The following is an 11147-nucleotide window of genomic DNA, read 5'->3' on the forward strand; positions in this document are numbered from 1 at the left end:
CATTCACTGCCACTGCCACTCCCTCCCCTTTTCCAATTAGTTTCGCCACAACACACGCAAAATATTATTTTTATAAATTACAAGTAATTATTAAACATATAATAAAACAAATTTCTAAATGCTTAATTATATTTATTTATTTGATGTGTCTGCAACAATTAATACTATATATATATATATATATGTATTGTATGTGAATGTGAAAAAAAACTAAAAAGCACAGCTGCTAAAAGTGAAAATTTCCCCCCACCAAAGCATGCATGCCTCTGCCTTTTTCTTTCTTTTTGCTGTTAACACAATCACTTTTGGGAGAACCTCACTTTGTTAAATCTTCATTACTTGTCTGCAAATTAATTGTGCTACCAAACTACAAATATGTTTATGCAAAGTGAATAGATATACATATATATACGTGTGCAGATACACAGAACCTCTCTGCCTCTTAAATATTTAAGTGAAATCTGCACACACCCAGTTCAATTATTATTCCTGGAAGCATTAACATTTAATCATACAGAGCAAACTTCAGCACCCACCCACATACATAAACAAATAGACATTGTTGGTGGGTGTAGTATGGCTAGTAATGAGATTGGAGTAGGAAAGAAGCATCGGCATTATAATCAGCACAATAAAGGCAAGGATGTTGACCAGAAAATCCTTGTGACCACAAAAGTTTCCTAGCCATAATCACAACTTGTTTATTGCTCAACGAACCAGTTTCTTCTTCCTTCAACACCATTTGCACCGCATTGCTGAAAGCTCCATAAGCCTTTCCTCCGGCGTTTACGTCCGCCGATGTCTCCTTTGCCTGGCACCCACTTAGTAGAATTCCCTCATCGCCGTCTCTTTCCGGCCATTTCAGTCCCAGCTCCACCGGCGATAGTCGGAACATCAGACTGGCATCGGCGCCGAACAACTCTAGCAAATGGGTGGCTAGGTCGGACGTGTTGATGCGGGTCAGTGAGGTTAGGTGGTGCATCACGGCTTGAAATGGAAGAGTTCTTGGCTTGGAGAAATTAACATGATTTGTCCTGTTGCCCAAATTTTTATCTGTTGAAAGAGAGAGAAGTCCAATTTGCTCTTTTTCTTTGTCGATTAGACCTCCACTGTGGCAAGAATCTGAAAGAATGGTGAAGCTTGCTCCCTTTGGCACGCGGTTAACTAGTTGGCGGAAGTCAATATCTGAAGATAAAAGAGAATTTTAACCAAATGCTAACACAAAAATATATTTATCAAGAAACAGATTTGAAGATGTTATAATGCCCTGGGGATGGAGCATCAAAATTTATAAAAAAACTCAAATTATTTATATAATTTGTGAAGTAAATATTTATATCAAAGTCAAGAATGAAAATATTTTTCTAAATTGAAAGATCAACAAGGTTCAAAATCGCACTTTCTAATGTCACTGAATTTGTAACGTACTCTTATACTATTTATAACAATTTAGGTTTAAGGATCACTCAGATAATAATTTTTTAAACTAAAATTATTAATCTTCAAAAATTCAAGTTATTAATAATATTTTATTTCAATATTTATATACAATTTAATAATTATATATTTTTAAAATTTTTAAAATTTAAAATTACTACGAATTAGAATATCATCGAAACAACATGTATTTTGATATCATTTATAATATTTCGAATCGAAATACCATTGATCTAATAATTTTTTGAATTCGAATCACTAATTTTTAAAACTTAAATTATTAGTAATATATGATTTGAAATTTTAACAATCTGTTGTATTTATTTGAGATTGATGTATTATTTAAATAATTTTTTAAAGAAAAAGAAAAAACGAAGTGAAACAAAAGAAGTATAAGACAAGATGAAACAAAAGAAGAATAATACCGGTGATGAGATTGAAATCACAGGGAACAATTGCTTCATCTTGTCTGAAAGGGCGAAAGGGTTTCAATGATGGAATCCTGGTTCCATGTCCACTGAAGTGGAAGAAGAGAACATCTCCTGCTTCAGCTCCATCCACCATCCGCCCAAGAGCAGCCTTAATATTTGCGCCAGTGGGCATAACCACAGATCCTGGTGCATCAATCAGCAGCTCAATATGCTGTTCATCAAATCCGAATCTATTCACGAGCATATCTTTCATGGTTAACACGTCATTGATGCATCCGTGCAGCTCATTTCTGCTGTTCGGGTAATTGCATCCCACCAGAACTGCCAAACTTGTCTTTCCAGCCATCTTCAGTGACATCTGATCTTCTGATACAGTCTGATCAGTTTTATTTATAGCATTGGCTTAGACTTCACTTCAAAGTTGAGCCATGTGCTTGATTGGCTGGCTTTCAAGCTCCGAAAGCTTGCATAGAAATAGTTTGTGTGAATTAATGGATAAAAAAAAAAAAAAACAAACAAACAAATGCTTCAACTTCCAGAGCAGTTGAAGGTATATAGCTAGCAGCAGATACAGCAATCTGTACTACCTGAATTTTGAGATTGCCCTTTGTTTATCTGTCCATACAAACTAAATTCAGATGAATACAGTCTTACTCCTAATATAATACAAAAATAAAAGTTATGAGAATGGTCTAGTTTTGATAACTTAAATGTAAGTCTTCCGACTTCCGTGATTGCGGGAGCTAGGTAAATGATACTATCAATAATATTCCCGAGTACAAAATAGAGTGTTCTTTTAAGTTGAACCCATAATATTAGTAATGATTACCAATGTTTTAATCACTAAAAGTTATAATTTTTAAACATAATTAATCTTTAAATATTAACATCTAATGACCATAAAACTATTGCTCATATGTTTAGCATAAATTCTAAGTTCCATTGCTAGATAGGGATTCCCCTTTTCTTTAAGCTAAAACTAACTTCAAAACAAAGGAAAGAAAGCGGGTTAGATACGCGAATCCTTTAAATCAATTGAAAAGAACAAAACTGTGACCTAGTATTCTTGTGACTGTAACTTTCATTACTTGTACGCCAAAATGTTGACCCCGTCATCCACAATTCTTCAGGTATTAAAAGAATAAATGAATTGATTCGTTCCGTATAATTAGAATCATTTGAGAGTAGTGTATACAGATGTAGTTGTAGCGTCAGAAAAACCCTCTGGATCAAGTTCACATACTAAAGAAAATCATATACAACGGATTTAGGCTGCTAAGTATAATTAGAGATCTTTCCACACGTTAAAATCAGTAGTGGAGCTACTATAATTGACCACACTGTCTTGGCACCCCATGAAGAATGTGCTATGAACAGGATCGACATTTACTAAGGCGTGAGCAGTTCCACTGGAGCTAGCAGCCAAGGCGACCTCGTCCTCGCCAACTATTACTTCAGCAAAACCTTTATCTACTTGATTGTTCTCCAGCTGCAAATGATTCATGCAGAAAGATACAAATATGAAACATATGCACGGCATCGTCAACATATTTTTTATCTAAATAACCTCTTAACTGATTTCTTTTTCTGTCATCTTTTATCTATCTCACAAACCAAGACGTGCCTAAATGTGTTCGTAGAAATACATGATACTGCAACCTATTGGATAACCTTATTAAATGAGCATCACAGCCTCATGATTTAGGCTCCTCTTCTGCATTGAATATTTTCATGGAAGAAATACATGACATTGCAACGTACCGAATTCATAACAAAAGGGTTTATTTTGCCTCTCTAAAATCAGGAGAAACATATTTGCACTAGATTCTCTATCCGAATACCTTACTACATTAATACATGAACTGATATATTTTTTTCTAAATAAATTAATATATGAACTGATATAATTCAGTAACATTTCAAAATGACAAAAGGTAGTATTGAAGTCAGCTTGTTGCGATTATATTTACAACCAAAATGGGCTTTCACCACCAACCATCATTGAATAGTTCAATAGTAAAAGTTGTTCTACAAAATCTGAAAAGGTCTATGTGAGGGCAGCCAATCATGCACTGATTGGGGAAAAAAAAGATACTTGTTGGTAATTTAGTGGCGACAGAGACAATAAACAGAGTGGTATTAGCAGTATAGCAAAGAAAAAACATACCCTGAATTTGGTTTTAGCCCCCCAAATAACAAAAGTCTCATTGCAGGTATGGTGTCTGTGGTTTCCCCTCATTCCACCAGGCCGGATTTCACCAAGATGAACTGAAACACACGATATTGCTCCACCTGAGCCAGTCACAGAAATTTTAGTATCTCATTCACTACAACTTTTACTAAAGTTCATATATGCACATATTCATTTTATTGAATTTGAATAAATTTCTGAACTATTCGATTAATTTTCTTTTATATTAAAACCATTTGTCATCCTATCCAATAGAAGGAAGAAAGTTAAGATTAGTAAAATTGATCATAGTATGCAATCATCGAGACAGAAAGCGACTAAATATTCGTACATGAAGCAAACAATTTAATCCTAAAGAAGCCGACTAGTAAGTGAAGCAATTCTTCCTCGACATGTCAGTAATATATATATATATATATATATATATATGTTGGTGACACAGAGAAAAAGAGAGAGAGAGAGAGAGAGAGAGAGGAGGAACCTTGAATGCGAGAATCAATAGCAAGAGACACGGGATTAAGCAACCAGCCACGGTTGTCCTTGCGAATAAGAGAAGGGATTGCAGATTTAAATCTAACAAGGTTGGCCTTGTCATCGTCTTCATCATGGCTCCATTTCTGTTGGGCATCGTGCGGATGATTAGAAGGAGATGAGAACTGAGCGGAGCGCTGCAATCTGAGAGAGAGCCAGGTGAGTAAAACAAAGATTGAGAGCAAAATTGGAAAAGCCTGCGGCTTCTTCAAGAAGTGTAACACAAGGGAGAGTGAAGACGACAAGTTTTGGTTCTCTAAACTGTGGCTGATTGAGAATGAATTCCTCCTAGGGTTTGCCATTTCTCCTTCCTGCGAGTCTCTGCTCCTGGGAATCTAGCATTTAGAATACCATATGGGTGGATTATGCTCGCGACAAATTTTAATAGGTCGAAGAAAATTAAAATTTAACGTATAGTTTAATATTTTTTATCTTCTAATAATTAAAAAATTAAACATATAAATATATATATATGAACTACATAAAATTTATGTAGAATTATTTGTCTTGACATGCAATATAATCCATACATATTTATTTTTCTTTTGTGACAACAAATTCTCAATAAAAAAATTGATTGATTGATTTTTTTTTTCAAATAATAATATTTTAACTGTTTTAATCACTTCAATTTAATTTTATTTTCATATTATTACACATAATCTATATACGTGTGTATACACCATTGGATTTAATTATAAGAAACACAATGCACACTTTTTTTTGTATTATTTTTATTTTTAAGTTTAATATTATTAATATATATATAAAGTATAGTTTAGCATTTTAGAAAATCTTATATTAAAAATTTAATTTATAATTTTAAAGTAAGAACGATTTTGCCATTTTAAAGAGTAATGTAATAACTCAAAATCTTGTATGCAATAAATTATGATTTTTAAAATATTAACTATGTTATAACTATATATATTAAAATTGGTATAACTACTGAAATTAAGAATTAAGTATGAATTTATAATTAACCTTGATCAGGACGAGTGAGATAAATGTTAGATTTTTTTTATTAACAAGTAAATCTCGTTATGCATAACATACTATTAATTTATTGAATTCGTTTAAAAGTAATTAATTACGGTTAAACGATTATAGATTTTAACGTATCCTGTTTAAATATGAGTTTGTAATATGTGTATATATTATATTTATAATTTTTTATTTTATAATAGATAAAATGAGAAATAACAAAAGTCGATAATATAAAAAGTAGTTATAATTTTTAAATTATATGTGTGTCTTATTTATTTCATGTTATGCAGTAAAAATTAATATTTTATAGATACGTATTGATTTGAAATATCTATTATATCACGTGAGATTTTTTTCACTATATATTTAAATATGCTTCCGATTACAAATTTAATCATTTTGATTTAATATGATAATGATTATTTGATTTTAGATTTATACGATTTTCAAATCCAACAATAAAAAGATTAAAAATTGAAAAAGAAAAAAATTGTTAAAAAATAACCAAAAGAAAATTTTGAAATAAAAATAATAAGAAGCAAGAGAAAGCCCAAATCTCTGTTTTTATTCAAAGTCGGCCTAAAATCCACTCAATTGAAAGAACCCGGGTCAGCCCATAATCCTCTTTCTCAGTTTGTCTCTCAGCTGCGGCTACTCACTCCAACCAAAACCCTCTCTCTGCTCTCTACTTCGCAGAGCCATTTTTGTATGCTTTGATCCCCTCGCGACCTTCATTTTCCCTTTCACTCCCTCCTCCATCTTTGACTTTCTCCTTGCGCCAAACTCTCGAAATCCACTCCCGCTTTAGACCGCTCTGTCTTACACGACCATTTGTCGAATCAGAGACGTCTCGCTATATTCCTGTTTCCATCTTTGCAATTTCCAAGCCCGGAGCTGCGACTGTGGGCTATTCACCAGTCTCTCTCCAAGTCCAACCACTCTTCGATTTTAAGGTAGAACCATTTTGATCCTCTATATGCGATTTGGTATTGTTTGGAGTAAGGTAGCCGAAATTTTGGGTCTCATTTGTATATGCTGTTGGATGTGTGCGTGAATTCACATTCAATAAATTTCACACACATTTTTCTGATTGCTCCGTGGTTTGGTAATTCTTACCACTTCAACTTCTTATATGTTGCTTTTGCACCCACAAACCCATTACAAACTGTGGTTGTTTCCCGGGAACGTAAACGAAAATGTTGCAAGCTTCCTTAAGCTATCCTAGAAATATTTTCCTTTTTATTTTTTCATTTTTCTTTACTACTTTTCAAGATCAATACTCATTTTTTTCATTTTTTTTTTCTTTTCAGGCATTTGAAATATTTGCACCTGGTTACTGTTTTCTATTTCAACGATTCCTTTTCAGTTTCGCGTGAGATATAGCACGTGGTTTCACTTCTATCCTTCTATTATATCTGGAAATATGAGTTTGAAGCGGTTAATATTCTCTAGGAAAGTGACCAGCAATTTATCCGGAGCTAGTGGAACATTATTTTCTCCAACGCCTATATATTATAGAAATTTGTCTGTGCTTACTGTATCAATATCTAGTTTGAGTTACTTATTGAGCAGTAAAAACCCAAAACCCTCCTTTCACTTTCATAGATTTGTTCACTCTACTATGGTAAGGCAGTCAAATGCGGATTCAAAACTCAATTCCTGTGATTCTGAGGAGCAGGATGGAACTATGAACGAGTTTTTATCTCGATTTGTTTGGATAATGCGGGGGAAGTTATCAGAAGTTTACCCAGATTGTGATAAACAGACTATTGATGGGATGCTTTTGATTATCGTTGGTAAGGTTGTGGATGAGATGGAGAAGGGTGGCCTTCAGCAAATGGTTGGTTCTACTGTAAGCAACACATCGCAAGATTTCAGCGAAGATTTGTGGAAAATGGTGTGGGAAGTGAGTGTCATGGTGTCGGAGGATATGGAGAAGGCAAGAAAGAAGGAGAAGATGAAGCGTCTTTTGCAATCTGAGGAAGTTAAGGAAATGTGTAGGTTTGCTGGTGAGGCTGGTATTCGTGGGGACCTGTTGAGAGAGCTCAGGTTCAAGTGGGCTAGGGAGAAAATGGAGGATTATGAGTTTTATGAGAATTTAGCACGCCTTAAAAAGGAGGCAAAAGCGCAAGAGGAGGGAAAAAGTGCAGACACCACAGAAGAAGATGCTACAGCACAGGAGGAAGCTAAGGTTGTTTCCCTTCCCAAAAGACATGGGAAGATTAGGTACAAGATTTACGGGCTTGACTTATCAGATCCTAAATGGGCTGAAGTGGCTGATAAAATTCACGAGACAGGGAAGGTTAATTGGCCTCAGGAACCAAAGCCAATATCTGGGAAATGCGCATTGATTATGGATAAGATCCTTTCTCTAAAGATGGAAGATGACCCTTCACCACTACTGGCTGAATGGGTTGATCTCGTACAACCCAGCAAGGTTGACTGGATGAGTTTGCTTGATAAATTACAAGAAAAGAATATTGGCTTATTCTTAAAGGTATGCCATTAACCGCACTAAGTTATTTTTCAAGCTGGCAACATTTCTCTTCATTTTGGTATTATTAAATATTTGACATTGTATAATCTGTATGCGGTGTTCATAAAATCTGCTTGCTTGCTGATGTTCCTAATCATTATTCAGTAATTTAAGACCACATTGGTTGCTGCTCTTTTTAAGTTCTTGAAAATGTACTCAGGAAATGTATGTTCACTTGGAATGAAATGCCGCCTTGTTCTGTTCCTACTTCCCCTCCCCCCGCCCCAACCAAAAAGAAAAAACCTTCTTGCTTATCAATTTTCTCCCTACTTTTGAGTATTGCTTTGAAATATTACTATCTTTTGCTTTGTGGAAGATTTGAACCTCAATGTTATTATTACCTTTGGGTACTTGGGCACCCATAAATCTTGTCACCTAGTTTCTTCACCTTTCCAGTAGTTTAGGGATGCAAATTTAAATGTCATAAAAATGATAAATAAGTTCTCTTGTATTTTCATCTACTTCAATACCTTTCGGGTTCAGCAACCAATCAGTGCTTCATTCTATTCCTTACATGCTTCTATTGTTTTGTTTTGGTGTCATTTGGTATTCGGATGCCAATGCTAGATTTTGTTTTAACCTAGAGTATTACTTGATTCTTTCTGGTAATTTAACCATTAAGGATACAATTGGATTATGTACAGACAACGGAATAGGATTTTGAAATTATAAAAAAAAAAAAAAGAGGAAAAGATTCAATCCACAATTATGGATTGGTGATCCAAAATCACAGCAATCGAGGCACAAGACAATCACAGACTTGTGAAGGCACTTATTAATGGAAAATATCTGCGTGGTTTTATTTCATAAGAAATTTGCATAAAACAGAGTATCACCCATATATTTATAGGGTGTCTAAACATCATATTATGTCTATGATATTAAATAAGAGAACCAACTAGAAAAATGGGACTCTCAATTGGAAAACAAAATTGAAAAAAAAAAAGAAACAAAAACTAGTACAATACAATAACCCTGTAGTTATGTAATGATCATATACCAGTAATAGTTTAAAGAGGTGTTGCTAAACTACAGGAATATTATACAGCCTCCCACATAAGCTTGATGGTCCCACACAATCAAATATCATAACTAAGAAGTAAATGTTATTCTATTTCCTTTTCACTTATACTTTTCTGCTTCTGCAAACAACCATCCCTTAGTTTCGAATGCAAATTTTTATTGAATATTTGAAATCTCATTCATTCAGGCTAGTCATGAAGTTTCTACTTGTTGAATTCATTCTCTTGATGTTGTAATGTTGAATTAATTTTTTTTTTGTAGGTGGCGGAACTTATTTTAGATGAAAAATCTTTTGAAACAAATGTTCGTGACTATTCAAGACTTATTGATGCCCATGCCAAAGAGAACCGCATAGAAGACGCTGAGCGAATTCTTAGGAAGATGAATGAAAATGGAATTTTTCCTGATATTATAATATCTGCAATTCTGGTTCACATGTATAGCAAGGCAGGCAATATCGACAGGGCTATAGTAGCATTTGAAAACTTAAGGAGCCATGGATTCCATCCTGATGTGAATGTTTATAACTCGATGATCATTGCTTATGTAAATGCTGGCCAACCCAAGTTAGGAGAGTCACTGATGAGGGAGATGGAGGCAAGAGACATCAAACCTTCAAAGGAGATATACATGGCACTTCTTCGGTCCTTTGCCCAACAAGGTGACGTTAGTGGAGCTGAACGAATATCTGTCACTATGCAGTTTGCAGGATTGCAGCCAACTTTGGAGTCTTGCACTTTACTTGTCGAGGCATATGCGCAAGCTGGGGACCCTGATCAAGCGAGGAGCAATTTTGACCACATGATAAAACTTGGACACAAGCCTGATGACAGGTGTACTGCTAGTATGCTTGCAGCTTATGAGAAAAAGAATTTATTAGACAAGGCCTTATATCTACTGTTGCAGCTTGAGAGGGATGGATTCCAGCCTGGTGCATCTACTTATACTGTTCTTATTGATTGGTTGGGTAAGTTGCAGCTTGTTGATGAGGCAGAGCAGCTGTTAGGGAAGATAGCAGAGCTGGGTGAGGCTCCTCCATTTAAAATCCATGTAAGCCTTTGCGAGATGTACTCAAGGGCAGGATTTGAGAAGAAAGCTCGTAAAGCTCTTGGAGTTTTGGAAGCTAAGAAGGAACAACTGGCTTCTAATGAGTTTGAGAGGATTATAGATGGACTGACTGCTGGGGGATTTATCAAGGATGCTCAAAGGATACGCGGCGTGATGGAGTCACAAGGCTTTGCAATTTCAGATAAGTTAAAAGTAAAACTAATAGCATCAGAATCATTTGGTCGCAAAAGACCAACTATAGGGTAGTTTACTAGTTTAGAAATGCTTCTCAAACTTTTGGCTAGAAGAGATAATCCACTTAGATAGCTTTGCCACAATTTTATAAATATCTAATGGAAATTTCCCTTTCTGTTATGCGTTTTTGAGTTATTCCATGACTTCCAACGTTTGTCTTTTTTTTTTGTTTTGTTTTTCTCTTTCAACTGTATTACAGTGTCCCGTTAATAATGCTTCTAACAATTTCATTGTTTCTGGAATTTGCTATTTCCAGCAGAGATTTTTAGACTATCCTCTGATAAGAGCAGAATCTAGTGTCTGCTGTCTAAAGTGTGGACGCAGAGTGATAGATATATTTATATTTATATTAGCAAAATCTAGTTAGGCATTGCCAATTGCAAGAGGTTGAAGTGGACTTCTTGATTGTAAGATATATATATATATATATATATTTTTGTATATTACATATAATGAAATGTTTAGTAGTAACATTCTTCTTTCCAAATCTTTCTCTCTCTATCAAATTTCTCATTCTTTTGTTCCCCAATTGGGCTTCGAAAATGAGTTTGAAAACATATTTCTACTTATAATTAAGCTATTTCAGTGTTATATTTATTGTTTTTTTTTTTTAAAAAAAAATTTAATTTGAAATTAGTTAATGTGATTATGTTAATGTGAATCATAATTGAATTTCTGACTATAAGTTTGATTCAAATTTTAATAGCAT

The 11147-nt window shown here is 34.3% G+C and overlaps 3 protein-coding genes across 3 annotated transcripts; 1 reads left to right on the forward strand and 2 right to left on the reverse strand.

Annotated features, from left to right (window-relative positions):
- Positions 1–303: 303 nt before the first annotated feature.
- MC9 (metacaspase 9) lies at positions 304–2850 on the reverse strand. Its single transcript, XM_022045590.2, has 2 exons — positions 1863–2850; positions 304–1185 (listed from the first exon to the last, which is right to left on the reverse strand). The coding sequence occupies exons 1-2, from the start codon at positions 2224–2226 to the stop codon at positions 581–583; spliced, it is 969 nt and encodes a 322-aa protein (XP_021901282.1). The 5' UTR covers positions 2227–2850; the 3' UTR covers positions 304–580.
- Positions 2851–3001: 151 nt separating this feature from the next.
- Positions 3002–4957, reverse strand: LOC110817144 (RmlC-type cupin). The gene is made up of 3 exons (XM_022045565.2): positions 4541–4957; positions 4036–4160; positions 3002–3357 (listed from the first exon to the last, which is right to left on the reverse strand). Exons 1-3 carry the CDS (start codon positions 4890–4892, stop codon positions 3154–3156), a joined length of 681 nt encoding a protein of 226 aa, XP_021901257.1. The 5' UTR covers positions 4893–4957; the 3' UTR covers positions 3002–3153.
- A 1234-nt stretch (positions 4958–6191) lies between these two features.
- On the forward strand, positions 6192–10680 carry NFD5 (pentatricopeptide (PPR) repeat-containing protein). Its single transcript, XM_022045598.2, has 3 exons — positions 6192–6530; positions 6888–8074; positions 9398–10680. The coding sequence occupies exons 2-3, from the start codon at positions 7001–7003 to the stop codon at positions 10448–10450; spliced, it is 2127 nt and encodes a 708-aa protein (XP_021901290.1). The 5' UTR covers positions 6192–6530; positions 6888–7000; the 3' UTR covers positions 10451–10680.
- The last annotated feature ends 467 nt before the right edge of the window (positions 10681–11147 follow it).

Source organism: Carica papaya, chromosome 8 (assembly GCF_054855325.1).
Source record: "Carica papaya isolate Zhongbai chromosome 8, ASM5485532v1, whole genome shotgun sequence".
Lineage (NCBI taxonomy): Eukaryota > Viridiplantae > Streptophyta > Magnoliopsida > Brassicales > Caricaceae > Carica > Carica papaya.